General features: G+C 55.4%; 1 protein-coding gene and 1 long non-coding RNA gene across 4 annotated transcripts in view; one reads left to right on the top strand and one right to left on the bottom strand.

Annotated features, from left to right (window-relative positions):
• Positions 1-13544, top strand: part of TECTA (tectorin alpha) — a 33843-nt gene extending 20299 nt beyond the window's left edge. For 2 of the 3 annotated variants that reach the window (XM_085316827.1, XM_085316826.1), the window contains 14 exons: positions 1244-1854; positions 2252-2813; positions 4199-4398; positions 5976-6359; positions 6623-6909; positions 7038-7318; positions 7521-7631; positions 8519-8721; positions 9136-9299; positions 9411-9659; positions 10298-10460; positions 10846-10933; positions 11598-11714; positions 12491-13544. In XM_085316827.1, coding sequence (XP_085172953.1) covers positions 1244-1854; positions 2252-2813; positions 4199-4398; positions 5976-6359; positions 6623-6909; positions 7038-7318; positions 7521-7631; positions 8519-8721; positions 9136-9299; positions 9411-9659; positions 10298-10460; positions 10846-10933; positions 11598-11714; positions 12491-12591 — 3521 coding nt within the window. In that variant the 3' untranslated portion in view covers positions 12592-13544. Of the gene's footprint in view, positions 1-1243; positions 1855-2251; positions 2814-4198; positions 4399-5975; positions 6360-6622; positions 6910-7037; positions 7319-7520; positions 7632-8518; positions 8722-9135; positions 9300-9410; positions 9660-10297; positions 10461-10845; positions 10934-11597; positions 11715-12490 lie in introns of those variants that run through there. The other variant, XM_085316828.1, reaches the window with a different exon arrangement.
• LOC146589125 (uncharacterized) lies at positions 10372-14987 on the bottom strand. Its single transcript, XR_014897273.1, has 3 exons — positions 14205-14987; positions 13841-14099; positions 10372-10450 (listed from the first exon to the last, which is right to left on the bottom strand). It is a non-coding gene; the product is annotated as an uncharacterized LOC146589125 (long non-coding RNA).
• Positions 14988-17750: the final 2763 nt, after the last annotated feature.

Here is a 17750-nt window from a genome sequence, read left to right as displayed (position 1 = left end):
TGTAATTCGGGAACAGGGCACCTAAACACATCTGTGAGGGTATTAGCAATAYGGACAGACTGGAACAATCTCCAGGTGAATCAGGCTGTCTGTTTATGGGGGTATCAAGATACAGTGCAGATGTGAAATGGGTCAGTACAYGGGTTTTTTGCGTAGCATCGCCCTACGACTCTCTCCCACTTCTCCCACAATGCAGCSCTAGGGAACCAAACCTAAGACAAGCAAATCAAGCAAATGTCAGCAAATATAGTCAGTCAAAGGTTTGTTTTGCTGTTAGAAGAGCACTGTTCAGTAGAGCTTTCCTCTGTGATGGCAGACAAAAGTGCATGGGGCTCTCTCCCGCATAGCGCGTGGAGCCCCACGTTCGGGTGAGCGGAAAGGAAACGGGTGAGTCTCTTCACTTCTTTGCCGGGTCTCTCACTTCTTCCAGCTGGGAACCCACATTAGCTATAACAGCACTGTAGCTAATCCCGTATTGCATGCGGGGCCCATTCGTTTTGGAGGTGGCAAGTAAATGGGTGACTTGTGCTTTAAGAATGCAATGTTTTTGAGCCTGAAGACAAGAAAGCGCCGCCCTTTGTACTAAAGGTATTTTCTAAGCGGCGCCTTTGCTTGTAGAGGCAGATTTTCCAATTAAGTAATTTCATGGAGACATCAGGAGTTTTATGATGTCGTGTAGGAGTGCTGCAGAACTGCAGATGATTTCTAACAATACTGCAAGCCATCACAAAGGCTAATTTGAAGAAGGCATGTTTGTAGCTATCGCTTTAAACTTGCCATTGATGTGAAAACATTCATAGTTCAAAAGTGAATGTGAAAAATCCACRGTGCAGAGGCACATAATAGGTGTTGGAGTAGCCTCTGTCTCTGTCACAGAGGTTTTAGAGAGGTGTCTGTCGGGGAAGTGGGGGAACAACGCGTCATCTCTGCTTTAGCTGACATCTGAAAGCCTTGCCCTGGACTCATCCCCATAGAGTTAGTGGGAGGAGATGCTGCTTGGCAAGGATGTCACTGGGCAAGGACCTGATGTGAGGAGCAGTCACGAGGGAGAGGAGACAAGGCTATAAAGAGGATTGTGCAAAGCAGGTGGCCAGGAGGTTGGTGAGGTCAGGCCGYGCCTTGCTTCCTTTTCCGGATGAGTCGATCCTTGCCTTATCCCACCCTTTGTCCATTCCCACACCTCCTGCTCCCTCAAGGCCACCAGAGCCACTAACGCCATGCACTGTGTTTGACCACCCTCCAGCTCTCACGTGCCCAGAGAACAGCCATTTTGAAGAGTGCATGACCTGCACGGAGACCTGCGAAACACTGGCGACAGGCCCTGTCTGCACGGACAGCTGCACAGAAGGCTGCCAGTGTGACGACGGCTTCGCCCTCCAAGGCACCCGCTGCGTTCCTCGCAGCGAGTGCGGCTGCAATTTCGAAGGGCGCCAGCTGGCCACCAACCAGACCTTTTGGATGGACATCTCCTGCCATTTTCTCTGCTACTGCAACGGCTCCGACAACAGCGTGTACTGCGAGAACATCCCCTGCAAGGACGACGAGTACTGCCTGGAGGAGAATGGCCTCTACTACTGCCGTGTCCGCACTGACGCTTCCTGCATCGTTTCTGGCTATGGACACTATCTGACTTTCGATGGCTTCTCTTTTGACTTCCAGAGCAGCTGCACTTTGGTTCTTTGCACCACGATCTCCCGGCCAAGGTCAGAGAGATCAGACACTTTTCCCACGTTCACTGTCACAGCCAAGAATGAGGATCGGGACCCATCCCTGGCCCTGTGGGTGAAACAAGTGGAAGTGGAGGTCTTCAATTACAACATAGTCATCCACCGTGCCTACAAATACACAGTGATGGTGAGTTGGGGCCACGAGGGTGGGAGAGAGGCGGTCACCCTTTGCTCAGAAAAACAGCCCGGCCACGGTTTGGAAGCATTTGGAAGCATCTGAGAGAACATTTCTACCCATGACAGCCACAGCTCCCAAAAATCATTGGGGTTTCTATTCCACAATTTCTTATGGATTATGAACTTTCTAGGGGGGAAGACGAGCAGGGAATACACTAGGCTTTCCCCTAAGGTGCTGTGGGACACCGCTTTTGGAGGGAGCCTTCCTTTTTGGCCACCGCACTTTGGGGCTTGTAGGGAGGCTGGCAGAGACGTGGCCTCAGCAGCAGCAGCAAACTGCCTTTGCRTCCTAGTGTGGAAGCAGTGGTGGTCTCTGCTCACTGGGCATCTGGTTTTCTTCCCCGCAGATTAACAATGAACGTCTCTATCTGCCTTTGAAGCTGGGCCAGGGGAAAGTGAACATCTTTGCCTTTGGCTTTCACATTGTGGTCGAGACTGACTTTGGGCTGAAGGTGGTGTACGACTGGAAGACCTTCCTCTCTGTCACTGTCCCACGTAGCTTCCAGAACCTGACCTACGGTCTCTGTGGCCGCTACAACGGCAACCCTGAGGACGATCTGGTGGCCTCCAGTGGTCTGGCGGTGGTTGGCGTCGCTGACTTTGGTCAGAGCTGGGTCAAGCGGGACACGTTCTGCCAGGTGGGCTGCGGTGACCGCTGCCCTGCCTGTGGGAAGGTGGAAGGCTTCTGGAAACCTCAGCAACTGTGCAGCCTGATCCCCAGCCAAAGCGGTGTCTTTGCAAAGTGCCACAGCAAGATCAGCCCTGGCTTCTTCTACAAGAACTGCCTCTTTGACACCTGCATCGAYGGGGGAGCCATGCAAACAGCCTGCAGCTGGCTGCAGAATTATGCCAGCACGTGCCAGACCCAGGGAATCGCCATTACCGGMTGGAGGAACTTCACCTCCTGCTGTAAGTACCATGCTGCCTTCTAGCCTTTCTTTCCTAGACACATCTCCTGGAGCAGTCTGTTTTGAGGTGAAACCCTGAGGCAGAGGGAAGGAGCCTGAGTTAGTGACCCAGACCCTGAGCGATGCCAAAAATAAAGCAGTGGTCAACCATAATACAGAGAAGAGGAGACACAGAAGGAAAACAGCAGAGCAAATAGCCTGACAAGGAAGAGATGCGTAGCAGATTTGCGGGAGTTTATCTCTCCTGTTGACAGATCCATAAAGGAAATGGAGCTGTGGAAGAATGAGTGATGGCCACGAAACATGACAGGGCTCTGTGCATTTGGGAGAAAATACATCTGACTGGTAATTTGTTTGGATCCATGCCAGAGCCAGCTGCAGCCCTGCTCTGCCCTATCCCGGGTCGGAATGGCTCTGCAGGATCCTACAGACTGCGCTGCCACCAGACCTCCTTCACGTCGGTGCAGTGCTGCCCCTTGCCAGGAGAATCCCTGATCCCTAAGCAGCCTAATGCTGAGAAGTGCTAAAATTGGAGTCCTGAGATTGCAGCAGACACGCTGCGGGATTGTGCCCGGAGCTTTCAGCGTGTTGGGAAAGCTGCTTGATAGGCAGCAGCGTGCCAGGCACCYGCAGGCCCATCAGCCTCGCAGGAGAAAGCATCGTTTCCGCAGTTGCCGGGGCTGGTCTGCGCTCGGTGAGAGGGAGCTGCCGTCACGCKCTACAGCCCGTCAGTTCTGCTGGAGTTGTTTCATAGCGCGTGTGCCGTAGCAAGAGCAGGGATGGAAAGAGTTAAATGYCCAGTTCAGACAGCATCAGCTCCTCTTCCTTTCTTAAACATGAATTGTATTAGTCATATTCACGGAGAAGAGTACACATCTGCTCTAATGAAGCTGCCTGCTATTGTCAGTAAGTTTGCAGCGCAGCGTTCAATTAGGCACCGCAGAAAGGGAGTCTCTCTGGCWGCCAGACTACCTGGCAAATCAGATGAAAAGCAATTTTCATTGCTAACAAGACTGACAATTAAATATATGCTGTTCTACTGTCATACACACAAAGTAATGGCTTTGAAGGCACTGCTACCCACAGTGGTGACAGCAAGGCTAGGACCCGGGACACCGCACACAGTCCAGGGTCACCTCTCGTCTCCCCTTTCAAGCTGGTGAGGCCAAGGGCACAGGAGAAGGTTTTTTTTCCCAGACGCGTGCACCTTTGGGTCTGGAACCACCCTCTCAGGGTTTCTGGTGGGACGGCAAAGATTACAAGCCCAACTGATAACCGACTGCCAAAAATGGAAAACGATACCGGTTGCCAAGCTAGTTAGAGAGGTCGGTTTTGCCCGTCGAGCTAATCTACATCTCCCCACTTTCTCCCCTTTYTGCATTGCAGCCGTCAGTTGTCCCCCCAACAGCCACTACGAGAGCTGTGTGTCCCTGTGCCAGCCCCGATGCGCCGCCATCCGTCTGAAAAGCGACTGCAGCCATTACTGTGTGGAGGGGTGCCAGTGCGACCCGGGGTACGTCCTGAACGGCAAGAGCTGCATCCTTCCCCACAGCTGTGGCTGCTACTCGGATGGCAAATACTATGAGGTACGTCTGCCTTGTCCTTCTCTCTGTCCTTTCCCCCACCCCTTTTCTGCTTTTGCCCGCTAGCATCTTGCACCCCGAGCAGGAACATGGACAGGCTGGAGCCTTGTACAGGGCTGTGTTGTGTTTTCTCCCTGGGGTAGTTCCCAGGGGTATGCTACGTTTGCCTCTAAAGGAACAGGTCATGCATGGCCAGCACCTGCACAAACTTGTGCAAGCAATGTGTGCTGACCCCCCCTGCTCGGGCTCAGCGGGACCCAGCTCGAGCCAACAGGGAGGCAGGCTATAGGCCATTTGCTTTAGGGAACGGATGGAAAAGCAGGTTTTGTTCACAGTATGGATGCTGGCATCCACACAGTGCTTGGTGTRAGAGTCATGTTCTCACCTGGGCCGGTGTTGGACAGCAAACCTCACGGTGGCTCATCACCACTGACAGTACTGCCCAGAGGAAAGCTGTGCAGCTGGCAGCTGGAGGGCCAGCAGAGGCTCTGGGGCTAGGGAGTCCCRGGGCAAGTTGATGCATGGCCAAACACACGTCAACACATGCCTGGTCTCAGCCATGGGTGGGATAGTTTGACCTATGAGTGTCTCATGAGGACTGTCAGGGAGATACATCCCACCTAGGATGCTGCTGAGAAGGGTGGCCACCACGTTCTGTGGGTGGCGTTACCTGCAGTTGTGTGGCTGTTCCTTTCCTGTTGAAAATGTTATGCGTACTGTTTCATCACTGAGCCAAAGAAACTGGTTTTGTGCAATTATTCCAGTCTTCTAATATGGGGACCTGAGTCAATCTGTATTTGGCAGGCAGGACACAGAGAGGTGGTTCAGGAGCTATTCCAAGTGCTCTGTTTTTTTGTGTGCATGCAAGAGGTGAAGGTGGTTGCTGTGGAAACGGAAACTTACTGTTTCTTTGCTGTGGCAGAGTAGCAAAGATTGAGGAGAAATTTGCATGTTGTYGCTTGGTCCTTTGCTCGTATCTCTCTGTCCTCGTTGCCCGCTCTGCTTTTCAAAGCGGCTGAGGAGAGAGCGAAAGTGCGTTGAGGAGTCTGTAAAGGGTAGAAAGGGAGTGATGGAGTCCATGGACTGTGAAACTCTGCCATCGCGTGGCGTGGACGAAGCAGCGTCTGGGACGTGATGCTGACTGTCGCAGATTTTTGTCTGCTTCCCTGTGCAGCCTCCCCTGTTTGCCTAGGGAGACCRAGCTGCTCCCCTGCAAGAGAGACAAAAAGAGATGTGTGCGCCCTCCGCCAGTTCCGGGACACCCGGCCCACACCCTCAAATCCCCCCCACGCCCTAAAATGGGTGAGACGCAGCGAGGTCACCCCTGCTGTGCGGCTCTGGCCGTCCTTCCCACTGGTCCTGCTCTGCTTTGCCACGCACGGCACTGGGACCAGGAGAGACGCTGTAGGGTGTCCCCCCTTCAGAGACAGRCTGTACACTCCAGATCCTCTTAAGTGCCAATGTTGGTGTCAGAGATGGTGTGCGTCAGAGTGGGGTCCTCTGAGAGACATCCCCCCACCATCCTAGCCTCATTGGATCAGAGGTCCTCAACAGATGGTCGTCTTGCCTCTATCTTTCAGCCCAAGCAGCTATTCTGGAACAGCGACTGCACGCGCCGGTGCCGCTGCTTCCGRCGTAACCTCATCCAGTGCGACCCGCGGCACTGCAAATCCGACGAGGAGTGTGCCCTCCGCAACGGTGTCCGCGGCTGCTTCAGCACCAAGAGCTCCTTCTGCTTGGCGGCGGGGGGCGGYGTCTTCCACACCTTTGACGGGGCCTTCCTCCGCTTCCCGGCCAACTGCGCTTTCGTCCTCTCCACCATCTGCCAGAAGCTGCCTGATTTCTCCTTCCAGCTCATCATCAACTTTGACAAGTGGTCCTCGCCCAACCTCACTATCATCTCCCCTGTTTACTTCTACATCAATGAGGAGCAGATCCTTATCAGTGACAGGAACACCGTCAAGGTAAGGTCTTCTCTGCCCTTCCAGAGCAGGGCCAAGCAGTCGGGGAGCAGGGGAGCAACTCCTGGAACGAGGAGGGAATGAGCCCGTGGCCTGACCTTCAGCTCAGCCCTGAGCTGGCCACAGGGGCTAATCCAAAGAAATGTGGTGCTCTCCCATCCGGGGCATAGGGAGATGTTAGCACTGGTGTTTTCAGGTGGCTTCCGCTTACATTGGGAGGCTGAAGTTATAGCGGTGACATCAGCCTTATATCCTTTCCCAACCAGGTGAACGGCAGCCAGGTGAGCATCCCCTTCGTCACTGGGCTTTCCACCAAGATCTACAGCCTGGAAGGCTTCCTGATCATCGACTCAAGCCCTGACATCCAGATCCGCTACAACGGCTTCAACGTCATCAAAATCACCATTGGGGAACGGCTGCAGAACAAGGTGTGCGGCCTTTGTGGCAACTTCAACGGTGACCGGACAGATGACTAYGTCACCCTGCGGGGGAAGCCCGTCGTCAGCAGCGTGGTGCTGGCCCAGAGCTGGAAAACCAATGGCATGCAGAAGAGGTGAGCTCTTGGCTGGCCCTTTGGCGTGCMAYGCAGGCGGGARCAGAGGGGTCGTTGCGAGTGGGAGCATGTGGTCGGGCAGCAGGTCAGGTGCATCTGGACTCCCGTGTTGTGTGTCACGCCCACAGCTGTAACGAGCTGCAGTACTCTCAGTACGCCGCGTCCTGTGACAATGTCCAGATTCAGATGCTGCAAAGCGACAGCTACTGCCTGAAGYTGACGGACATGAAAGGCTTCTTTCAGCCCTGCTACGGCCTGCTGGATCCCCTGCCTTTCTACGAGTCCTGCTTTCTGGATGGCTGCTACAAYCACAAGAAGTTCCAGCTCTGTGGCTCACTCGCTGCCTACGGAGAGGCTTGCCGCACCTTTGGCATCCTGGGTACCGAGTGGATCGAGAAGGAGAATTGCTGTAAGAGAGCTGGGGGATCTCTAGTCATGCAGCATGAGTTTAGGGGAGGTTTTTTTCTAACTCTCACACCAGGCCGACCCTGTGTGGAGCAAGAAAGTCAGCAGAGGGGATGGCTTCAGGTGGGCTGCCGATGGCACGCAGAAGCGTCTGCACTCGGTCTGAAAATGAAGGTGTTGTTTCTCGTCCCTCTTTTCCTCTTTAGCAGGAGTGGTGGAAGACCCCTGCGTGGGCGCTGACTGTCCCAACCGAAGCTGTGAACTGGACAACGGAGGGGAGCTGTGTGGCTGCATTGAGCCTCCGCCCTACGGAAACAGTGAGTCCGCTCGCCCCAGCGGTGAAGTCGTGCTCTGTACTGGGGCAGAGGAGCRTGTGCATTTTGGAGGCAGTCTGACAGCAGAGGCTTGTGAAATGGGGGTGCTGGGTGTCAGGATACCAACCTAGCTGGCCTTGTTTGATTGTGAGTGGTCAAACAAGAGCAAAGTTGGAGCCTCTTCCGTTTCTGTTTGGGTGCGTGCATTTGGTTTTCTCTGTCTCACGAGCAAGCTGTAATTTCTCAAAGCACGGTGATTCGATTGCTGGCCAGGGCTATAGCCAAAACTGCTGCACTCTCGTATCTGCTTGGAGCGCAGACTCACATTTGGAGCTCAGAGTAGTTTCGTGTGCCCTGGCAGTCCCGACCCAATGCATGGTGAGGGAGAAGATAGCGAGGTTCCTRCAGCACTAAATGTTTGTGCAGATGTTAAGAGTATATGTCTCAGTATTGACCTCTGTGCAACACCCCACAGAAACATGTGTCCCTTAGGCTTTGAGACCCTGAGTGCTGTCCCTGAGGCTKCGAGCGGGCTCCCCAGGAGAGCGGTAGCCCCACGGTTGGGTGCACCAATGTAGTGCATCGGACATACCAGGTGTGATGAGGTTGTGCTGCAGTGCCATGTCCTCTGTCCTGTGTTTGTRTATATGCTCTAAGTCTTTCCTGGGACAAGCGGCCAGTGGCACGAGCATCGTTCCCATCTGGGCACTCAGGGTGTGGGGGGTTCTTATTGCATAATGCTATTTTGGGGGAGAGACAAGAACCACCGTGCGCTCCTGCAAGAGCAGCTGACCCTGGCACCCCTGAGGAGGGAGGGCCAGGCAGGCCGGCAGGCCAGGCTGGCGGGACTTTTGAAGGAGGTTCTCATGCYGTGCGTTACGCTTCTCTAGACACACATGATATCATTGATGCTGAGGTGACCTGCAAAGCTGCCCAGATGGAAGTGTCGATCTCCAAATGCAAGCTCTTTCAGCTGGGCTTTGAGCGAGAGGGGGTGCGCGTCAATGACCGTCACTGCCCTGGCATCGAAGGGGAGGATTTCATTTCCTTCCAGATCAACAACACCAAGGGGAACTGCGGGAATGTCGTGCAGGTACGGCAGCGTGAGGGAAAGCAGAGCTAGGAGCAGAGAGCAGGCTGCTCACTGCGSGGGACTTCTCCATGTGCGCCCAGAGCTGGTACAACTGCGGGCAGCGTATCAGAATGGTTGTCCTCTCAGAGGCACCACGGCATGGCTAGATGCTGGGAGGGGATGCGTTTCAGTGACACGTGGGTCGGCTGGTTGTGTAACTGTGGCCTGGGCAAGGGTAGGCTGGAATTGCCGTGCAGGGAAGTGACCCGAAGGTTCTTGCCGCTGTTGTTTCGTAACCTTTCTGGCAAGGGACAACAATGTCAGAGGGGTGGACGAGCCCTCTGCCGTTTGTGTGGTTTCAAGGCTGAGGGGCATGTTATGACTGAGAGAAGGGAGACCGGAGAGCTCATGCGGCATCGTTTGCCTCCTATGCAGTCTAATGGCACGCACATCGTGTACAAGAACACAGTGTGGATCGAAAGCGCGAACAACACAGGCAACATCATCACCCGGGACCGAACCATCAACGTGGAGTTTTCCTGCGCCTACGAGCTGGATATAAAAATCTCTCTGGATTCTGTCGTGAGGCCGATGCTGAGGTAAGCATGGCAGCAAGTTGTCAGTCCCATCCTTTCTCCACGGGACTGAGATATGGCGCTGCGTTGCGAGGTTTTTATACCTCACTCTGCATGCTCTTTTTTCATCACTAGTGTGATTAACCTGACAGTCCCGACCCAGGARGGCAGCTTCACCACCAAGATGGCCCTGTATAAAAATTCGTCCTATAAGCACCCCTATCGCCAGGGTGAAGTCGTGCTGACCACCCGGGATGTGCTCTACGTCGGGGTATTTGTTGTCGGAGCAGACTCAACCCACTTGATCCTGACGCTGAACAAGTGCTACGCGACACCCTCGCGGGACAGCAACGACAAGCTGCGCTACTTTATCATTGAGGGCGGGTGAGTTACCACAGAGGATGCTTTGTGGCATCTGTATTTTCCCTTTTTCTTGCCAATTAGGATGGTGTGCAAGGGAGTGTGTAAGAGGTGGGGGAGGAATGAAAAAAGGGAGGCTGGTGGGGCATCATTAGAGCATGAGTTAGGCAAGGGACAGACAGTAGAGGGCTGGCAGAAGGCACACAGCCAACTGTGCCGTTTAGGAAAGCGACAGGTAAGACGTTTGTCCCCAGGATAGGGGAAAGCGAATCATTTCTGGGCTAAGGGAGGAAAAGTAACTTGCCGAGTCTCTGGCATCTSCAGAAGTGGTGTGTGTCAGGGTGTCGCGGTGATGAAGGAAAGCTTCCTGCGTTGCCGAACCCGCAGGGGAATTGAAGTGTTACTGCTGAGTGTCAGGAAACAGGATTACAAATAAGTCAGTAATGTCAGAGAGATGCTGAGATACATAGGCAGGCTGCATCGTCGCCATCCATTTGCGATATGCTGAAAAGAAGTACTRCCATGCCCTCATAGGTAAGGTCACTTTACTGGCATTGCTCTGGGAAGMAGAAGAGGGGATTTAGAGGGACAGGGGAGGGCAAAGGCTCTCGAGACGAGGCTGCATCTGTGAGGGCCTGGGTGAGCACGAGCTGTTTGTGCAGATGCCAAAACATGAAGGACAACACCATCGGCATTGAGGAGAATGGAGTGTCATTGACTTGTCGCTTCCACGTCACCGTCTTCAAGTTCATCGGAGATTATGATGAAGTTCACCTCCACTGTGCCGTCTCGCTCTGTGACTCGGAAAAATACTCCTGCAAAATAGTAAGTTTTGTCAAAYGCTGAACATCTGTTCAGCCTTTCTGTGCAGGGGCAGAGATGTCCCTTAAGAAAACAGTCCTTCAAAACAGTTTGCAAATGCTAGCAGATACTTTGGAGCACAGGGGAGGGGGTTTGCCAGCCCTAGGGGAAAGCGCCAAGAGCACGGTTTTGTGGCACAGGAGATATAACCTTGTGCAGAAGTCGGAAGGACTCCCTTTCCCTTCCGGTGACAGAAGGTGGGATTGGGTACAGCCCGATCATGTGTGGGGCCTGAGCCTGGCCAAGGAGGGTGGAGTTGGGGAGTTTGGAGACGGGGATGGGGATGGGCTGGAGGGGCGAAGCTGGTGGTGGCTGATGGTGACTGAGGCTGACTTCTGTTCCCATCTAGAACTGCCCTCAGAACAGCCGAATGGCCAGAGATTTCACCAAAGAGCCCAAGGAGCAGATCCTGTCTGTGGGGCCTATTCGCCGGAAGCGTAAGTGTGCAGAGCACAGAAGCAAGAGCTAGGGTTAGTTCGCTTCCCAGCGCKTCCCTGCCGAAGCGCCCCGGGAAGGCTGAAGTTGGAGCCTGTCTATTTGCACCAGTTTGTCGCCTAGTGCCTCTGTCCTTCCTGTGTGCAGGCTGGGCCTGGCAGGAGGCAGTRCAGGGCATCTTAGAGCTTGCCCAGGAGTAGCTTTGGCACAAGCGGTGCGTGCGCTTATGCCAATTGTACGGATGCTGCCCTTGGCTGGTGCAGGGTGTGCTTTGCCCGGTCATGTTATTAGGCTTTGTGGCTAGCTGTGTGAGAGCACAAGAGAGATGAGCAGCGGGAGCCCAGGGCACGCGGAGCTGGCTGTCTGCAGAGCAGAGGCACAGGGCAGTGTCTGCTCAGCTCTGTTTGTGGAGAGGCCCAGTAGTGCATAGGGCATTGAATGGCTCCTGTGCAGTCCATGTACAGGAGTCCTTGCATATTCAAGAGGGATCGCTCTCCTGTGTTACAAGAGAAGTAGCTTCTGGCTGGTTGACAGGAGGGCTTCAGAGAGTCTCGCACCAAGGGAGTGGGTGTCACAGTGCTTCCAAGAGGGCTGGCCAGCATCTTRAAGAAAGACTCGAGGTCGAGGCACGTCTGTCAAGGACATGCCTGGGCTTTGTGCACCCAGGGTCGGACTGGTGTGAAGACAACGGAGGATGTGAACAGATATGCACGAGCAGGGCGGACGGGCCTCTGTGCAGCTGCGTCACAGGGACGCTTCAAGGGGACGGCAAGAGCTGCAGAGGTAAGTCCTGCGGGTGGCCTGGGAAGCGTACAGGGGAGGGAGKGGGGGCCTGCGCGAGATGTTAGGGTGAGCAGCAGGGGGAGGAGGCGAGGAGGTCAGTGGCAAAATACACCGTGTCCCAGACAGCAGGGTAGAGGGTTGTAAAGGGGAGCTAGATGGAAGCATACGAGCCCAGAGAAGGTATGGATTAAGGCTGGGAGAGCCCAAGAGATCCTGGGGATGACCCGGTGGCCCCAGAGATAGAACGGCACCTGGAGACCTGCGTTGTGTCAGGGATGTGAAGTGCGAGGGAGGGAGATGTCTGGCCGGGTTGTGCTGGCATTCTGAGGCTGATATGCTGTGAAAGGCAGACGGGCTTTTGAGGCTGGTGGGTGTGTATGGTGTGACGGGGAGCGTGGGACCGAGCCAGGAAGCTCCTACAGCAGCAGRGTAGGGAAGGCAGGGGTGAAAGGGAGGGAACAGACTGTGACATTTCGGGGCTGTGTGTGACAGGGGAGCAGGGTGCCCATGGCTTTTGTGTTGGCTGGGTAGTCTGTAATTGCTCCTAAGAGTGGCTGTTTGGGATGCTGGAGGGGTTAAGCTACGGGTGGAGTCCTGCGGGACAGTGAAATGATTGCCTATGGGTTGAGCAGCTAAGAGGGCATTGCACTGTGGGGCAGTTGGGCAGGGGTGGCAGGGGGCGGGCTGTATTTCATTAGTGCAGCCTTTGAGCAGAAGGCAGTGTCGAGTCCATAAAAGCGGTGCAGCTCACGTGCGTGTTGTCGCTCTTTCTGCAGCTTCCAGCTCTTCAGGGGAACCYCGAGCCTGGGTCACTGTCCTCACGGTCACCCAGCTGCTGCTGTGGCTTTGTATGTATAAATGGGACTTGACCTCATAAGAGATGCGYGGCCTTGTCGTCCAGCCCGGTACTGTTGTTTCGTAAGTCTGAGTATCTGTAGGATAGGAGCAAGTGCCCCCAAGCAGCAAACCAACCTCTGACTCGCACCACTGCCAGCRATGGGGAAAGCAGGTGGCCAGGAAGCAGGAGCAGGAGCCAACGGGAAAAGCAGCAGGATGCGGGCTGGGAAGGAGAGACGAAGTGTCTGAAGCGCTGGAGAGGCGACGGCGCAGTGGAGCGTGACGTTTTGTGGAGGGATGCTGAACCTTGCTGTTCCTGTAGTTTTTCCCCCGGTTGTCTCTTGCGATGGCCTCTGTAGTCTGATGGTGTTTGTGTGGGATGTTGGGGGCACCTGAGTCCCAGCTGGCATCAGGGCTCGGGTGTTCTCTGTGACTGCATTGTGGTGAGCCAGGTGATGGCAGTGTCTTTTGAGTGAGTGGAGTCAGCCTGAGGTCCCAGGGCAAGATCTCAATGCTTGTGCGTGGGTTGGGGTCCTAAGTGTTTGGCAGCACSTTGGAATTGCAGCTGGGAGTGGTTAGCTGCAGTAGGGGGTCCATAACATACAACATACCTGACCACAGGCCAAGTCGCTTCCTTTTGGGCCAAGGAGGCAGATGTCTAACCTTTTGAAGAAGAAGCCCATCCAAATTTGTGCTAAGTGCCTTGTCCCAGGGGTGGGTGCCTGTGGCTCCATAAAAAGAGGTGCCCTGCTGTCACTGAGGGATAGAAGCTGCCGTAATGTCCTCGGGGGGGGGGGGTGTCAGTCACAGGAAGGGAGCAGGTGCAGTTTTAGTGAGTCAGGCACGGCCGGTGGGAGAGCAGGAAGTTGGCTTGGTGCGTCGGTAGGCTTGGAGGAGGAGAGGGGGGCGTTTTTTTTTTTGCTGACATGTCTTGTGTTTGTATTATGTGAWTTGGCTGAGTGAGAATAAAAATGTGTTGTAATCCTTCCTAAATTGTGTGGTCATGTGTGATGCTGTTAATGCTGGGTCAGGTAGTCGGCGGGAGGAGGGCAGTGGGCGGGGGACATGAATTGCGAGGAGCTGGGTGCCAGGTGGCCAGCGTGGGGCACGGGGTGGCAGGGCGCAGATGGGCAGCTGCTGGCACGGGGCTGATGGCTCTGGGGGAGTGGTGGGCAGGGACAGGGACCTTCGGTTTTGGTTTGGAGAGGAGGGAAGAGGGAGGCAGCAGTCCTCTCCCTTTGGGTTGCTGTGTGCACGTATGGGAGGGGGCAGGGACTCGAGGGTCTTACCTGTGTACAGCCTATTAATGCTCTCTGYTTCCATCCTTCCGGATGTCCTTGGCAATCCCTGCGGTGAGAATCGRAGGAGGTCACCGAGCCCCGGGAGAGGAATCGGAGCTGGGAAGAGTCCTTCCCGTCCGAGTGAGGAGCTGCGGCGTCAGTCGGTCAGAATGAGGCAAGCCGGCYTTCGGCTCCCAGCAGGGATGTCAGCGCGGGACGTGCAGGTCAGTGATGGTTCTGTCCTTTGGTGTTTTGGAAGAGGAAGAACCTGTGGAGTAGTTACTGGCATTTGCGTTTCTGTCCCTGCTGGGGTGGTCGTCAAGGCCCAGGGCTTATCTTTGCAGAGGCGAGAGCGATTGTGARGGAGTCTCACTCAGCGTGGAAGGCAGGCTCGGAGGGATGGATGGCTTCATCAGGGCAGTGAGGCGCAGGAGGGTTGTGACTGCCCGTTGATGTTGTGGAGGCGATGCTGTACGGGGGTCTGGGTGATTGTACGGCGTTGATGGTGGGCTGAGTCTGTGTGAGGAGAGGGCGGAAAGCGGGTAGTCCTGGGAGTAACCGGTGGGATGCGAGAGCACGGCTGGGAAGGTGCTGTGGGAGAGGGGGCACAGGGGAGAGGTGCTGTGACAAGTGTGGGGAGTTTGGGTCTTGGAAAGTGAGGTAGTAAGGGTGGAAGAAGGTGGGCAAGCAGTCGGGATGCACACGTAGGGCTGGTGTGCCCCGTGGCTGGCAAGGGGCCGGGCAAGCATTGGAAGGCATGTGACGGGGTGCTGAGGATGTGCAGGGCAGGGAACAGAGGATGAAGATTTCTCTCCCGGTGTGGGAAGAAAACACCCTGAGCTTGGTGCTTGGAGGTCTGTAGTTGGGGGCGGCAAGTACGGGGAGCCAGGTAGTGCGATGCTGGAGGCGAAAGGCGTGGGGTGTGCTCAGGAGATGGGGGAGCCTGTAAGGGGACAGGACCTAGGTGGCGTTCGTGGTTGTTTAGTGTGCCGGGTGTCGCTGTGCCTGCTGGTAGCTCTTTGGGAGGGAGTGTGGCAATTTCGGTTGTGCGCCTGACAGTCAGTAACTGAAGGTGGCTTTGGGATTTCAGTGAAGTAGGTAAAAGGAGCTTTTGATGGGGGGGGAGGTAGAGGCTGTGGCAGAGAGGCACGGGGGTCTCTGGAGGAGGGCCTAGCTCTCAGGTTTTCAGGCTTTGAGCAGGGCCTGGCACTGGCTGTGGGTCTTCTAGCTGTGTGTCCGGGGGAGGCTACCTTGTGCAGGGCGGCAAAGAGAAAAGCATGCAGGAGTGACATGTGGTTAGAGGTGCTGGGTGGTGGCTGCTCGCTGCTGCCCTGGGARTGTGGCACACTTCTTGGTGTGAATGCAGGGCCGGGAGGGTTGGTGTACTGCCTAGTATTTGGTGGGACAGGAGCGAGGTATTGGTGCGCATGGGAGGGAGGCCAGCTCTGGGGCAGATAGGGAGGGGCTTGATACTGGAGCTGTGCAAAGAGCTGGGCTGTGTAGCAAGAGCAGAGGAAAGTGGCCCTGCTCTGAGCAGATGGTGTGTGTGAATGAGACAGGGTGTGATGGTGGCAGTTGCGTGTCATGTGGCAAAGGAGTTGGTCTCAGAAGGTGCGATTCATGGGCTGCCCATGGTGGCTGGCAGGCTGGACACGCAGGCCTGGCTATGTGGGGCAGGGAAGAGGTTTTTCTGGGGTTGTCAGCGGGATTGTTGCAGGGGAAGTTTCTTGTGAAGGGCTTGGCTGATGGCTTTCTTTCCCCCCCCCCCCCCCCTTTAGGGTGTGCCAGGAAGATGTTTCAATGGGGACAGTAGCAGGAGCAATGTGGCACGTACCACGACCCTGACGGCCTGCAGAAAGGATCTGTGAGAAACACTGGAGTGTGCTGAAGGTAAGGGACAGCGGGCATCTCGTGTGCSTGAGGAACCAAGCTTTGCATGAGCGGAAGTGGAGCAAGTGTGGGAGGTCCTTTTGGGGTGTGAGACTGTCTCTGCTTGTTCCCAGGGAGATGTTGAACAGTGAAGGTGTGCAAGTTCTCTGCAGTAGTGCATAAAAAGGATGGCCAAAGCTGTCAACTGGTGCCCAAAGTGTGTGCATGCTGGGGGGGAGTGTCTTTGCAGGGAGGTACCTGGGGAACAGGTTTGGCTGTCAGCAGACTAGTGCCCTGAAATGTTGCTGTTTGTCTGAAACAGGTTCTATGAAGAAGACTTGTCCACGTGCCTCATGGAGAAACCAGAGAATTTGTCAGTATGGCTGAAGGAACAGCAGCGGGACATATCCAGTGGAAGGGAGCRGTCAGGAAGGCATCTCTGGAGAGATGGCATCAGTCTCCTTGACATGTAGCCCAAACAAACAGCCTTATCATCAGTGATGTTTGGTGAAGGGTGTGGGGAGTCCTTTGGTGTGGTCTTGCACTCTTGTGTATGTGTCTGTGTCTGTGCGTGAAGAAAGAGGCCTGTCAATAAAGGATGGCATTGTGCTGCAAAGTTGTGTTGGTCAAGGTATGGTTATTTTTTGTATACGTAAATTTTTTTCCAGGTATTAGCTCCTGAGTGTTGTGCAGTATGTCTGCGTAAATGTGTGGTCTTGTAGGGAAGGGGAGTCAGCGGAAAAGAAGGAATCTCAGCGGGTGGGCTGATGATACACAGTTGGGCCTGTGTTTGTTAGATGTTTGGAGGGAGAGAAGATAAGATATAGTTTAATTGGTATCTAGATAGGGGGGAGTTGGGGTAGGTGGGTACCTAGGAGGTAGTTTGAGTGGATGGGTAAGCACCTATTGAAAGAAAGAGGTAGATGAAAAAAGGAAGATTGACTAGGTTGTTGGATGGATCTAGTCAGGGTCTGGCAGAGTGATAGGTGGATGGGGAGACTTGTATGGTGCTTGGTGTACCAGGTATATTGCAGGGCTGCAGGCATAGTGRGGGACTTTTTATTTTCTTACTCACTCAGCAAGAGACTGACTTAGATGTTGGGAAGGAGAGAGAGAAGAGAGTTTGAGGGGGTAAGGATATAATGAAGTAGGTAGAGAGTAGAAATGATAGCTGGGTGTTTGTTGTACCAGGTGCTGTGGGCAAAATGAGGGACTGATTTACTTTCTTACCCACAGCAAGAGAATTAAGTGGGGGGGGAGGGAGTCTGTGAGCCAATGGGGGTTGGCCCAGCCCCCCGCTTTTCCCATAAACCCAGAGGGGCCGAAGCGACCACGGAGCGGAGCGACCAGGGGTGAGCGCGGCAGGGCACTTAGCAAGGCACTTCGCAAGGGGCGAGCAGGGCCAGGGCCCCCAGGCCCTGCCCGACGTCCAGGGGGGGGTTCCCGGGCAGGCCTCGCCGCCCTTAGCCCCTCGAGGGGCTAAGGGCGCCGAGGCCTGCTGGGCAAAGCCTCCTTACCCGGAGGGCTCTGGAAGGCCTAAGGGCCCTGTCGGGGGGGGGGTTCCCGGGCAGGCCTCGCCGCCCTTAGCCCCTGGAAGCCCTCTGGGTAAGGAGGCCTGCCCAGGAACCCCCCCCCCAGATGTCAGGCAGGGCCCTTAGCCCCTCGAGGGGCTAAGGGTGGCGAGGCCTGCCCGACGTCCAGGGGGGGGTTCCCAGGCAGGCCTCGCCGCCCTTAGCCCCTCGAGGGCTTCCAGAGCCCTCCGGGTAAGGAGGCTTTGCCCAGGAACCCCCCCTGGACATCAGGCAGGGCCTGGGGCCCTTAGCCCCTTGAGGGCTAAGGGTGCCGAGGCCTGCTGGGCAAAGCCTCCTTACCCAGAGGGCTCTGGAAGCCCTCGAGGCCTGCCCGGGAACCCCCCCCTGGACGTCGGGCAGGGCCTGGGGGCCCTGGCCCTGCTCGCCCCTTGCGAAGTGCCTTGCTAAGTGCCCTGCCGCGCTCACCCCTGGTCGCTCCGCTCCGTGGTCGCTTCGGCCCCTCTGGGTTTATGGGAARA

The sequence above is a fragment of the Rhea americana genome, unplaced genomic scaffold, assembly GCF_003343005.1.
Source record: "Rhea americana isolate MKP2758 unplaced genomic scaffold, rheAme1 scaffold_48, whole genome shotgun sequence".
NCBI lineage: Eukaryota > Metazoa > Chordata > Aves > Rheiformes > Rheidae > Rhea > Rhea americana.
Note: the sequence above shows the minus strand (reverse complement) of the source record. Positions and strands in the feature narration are given on the sequence as shown.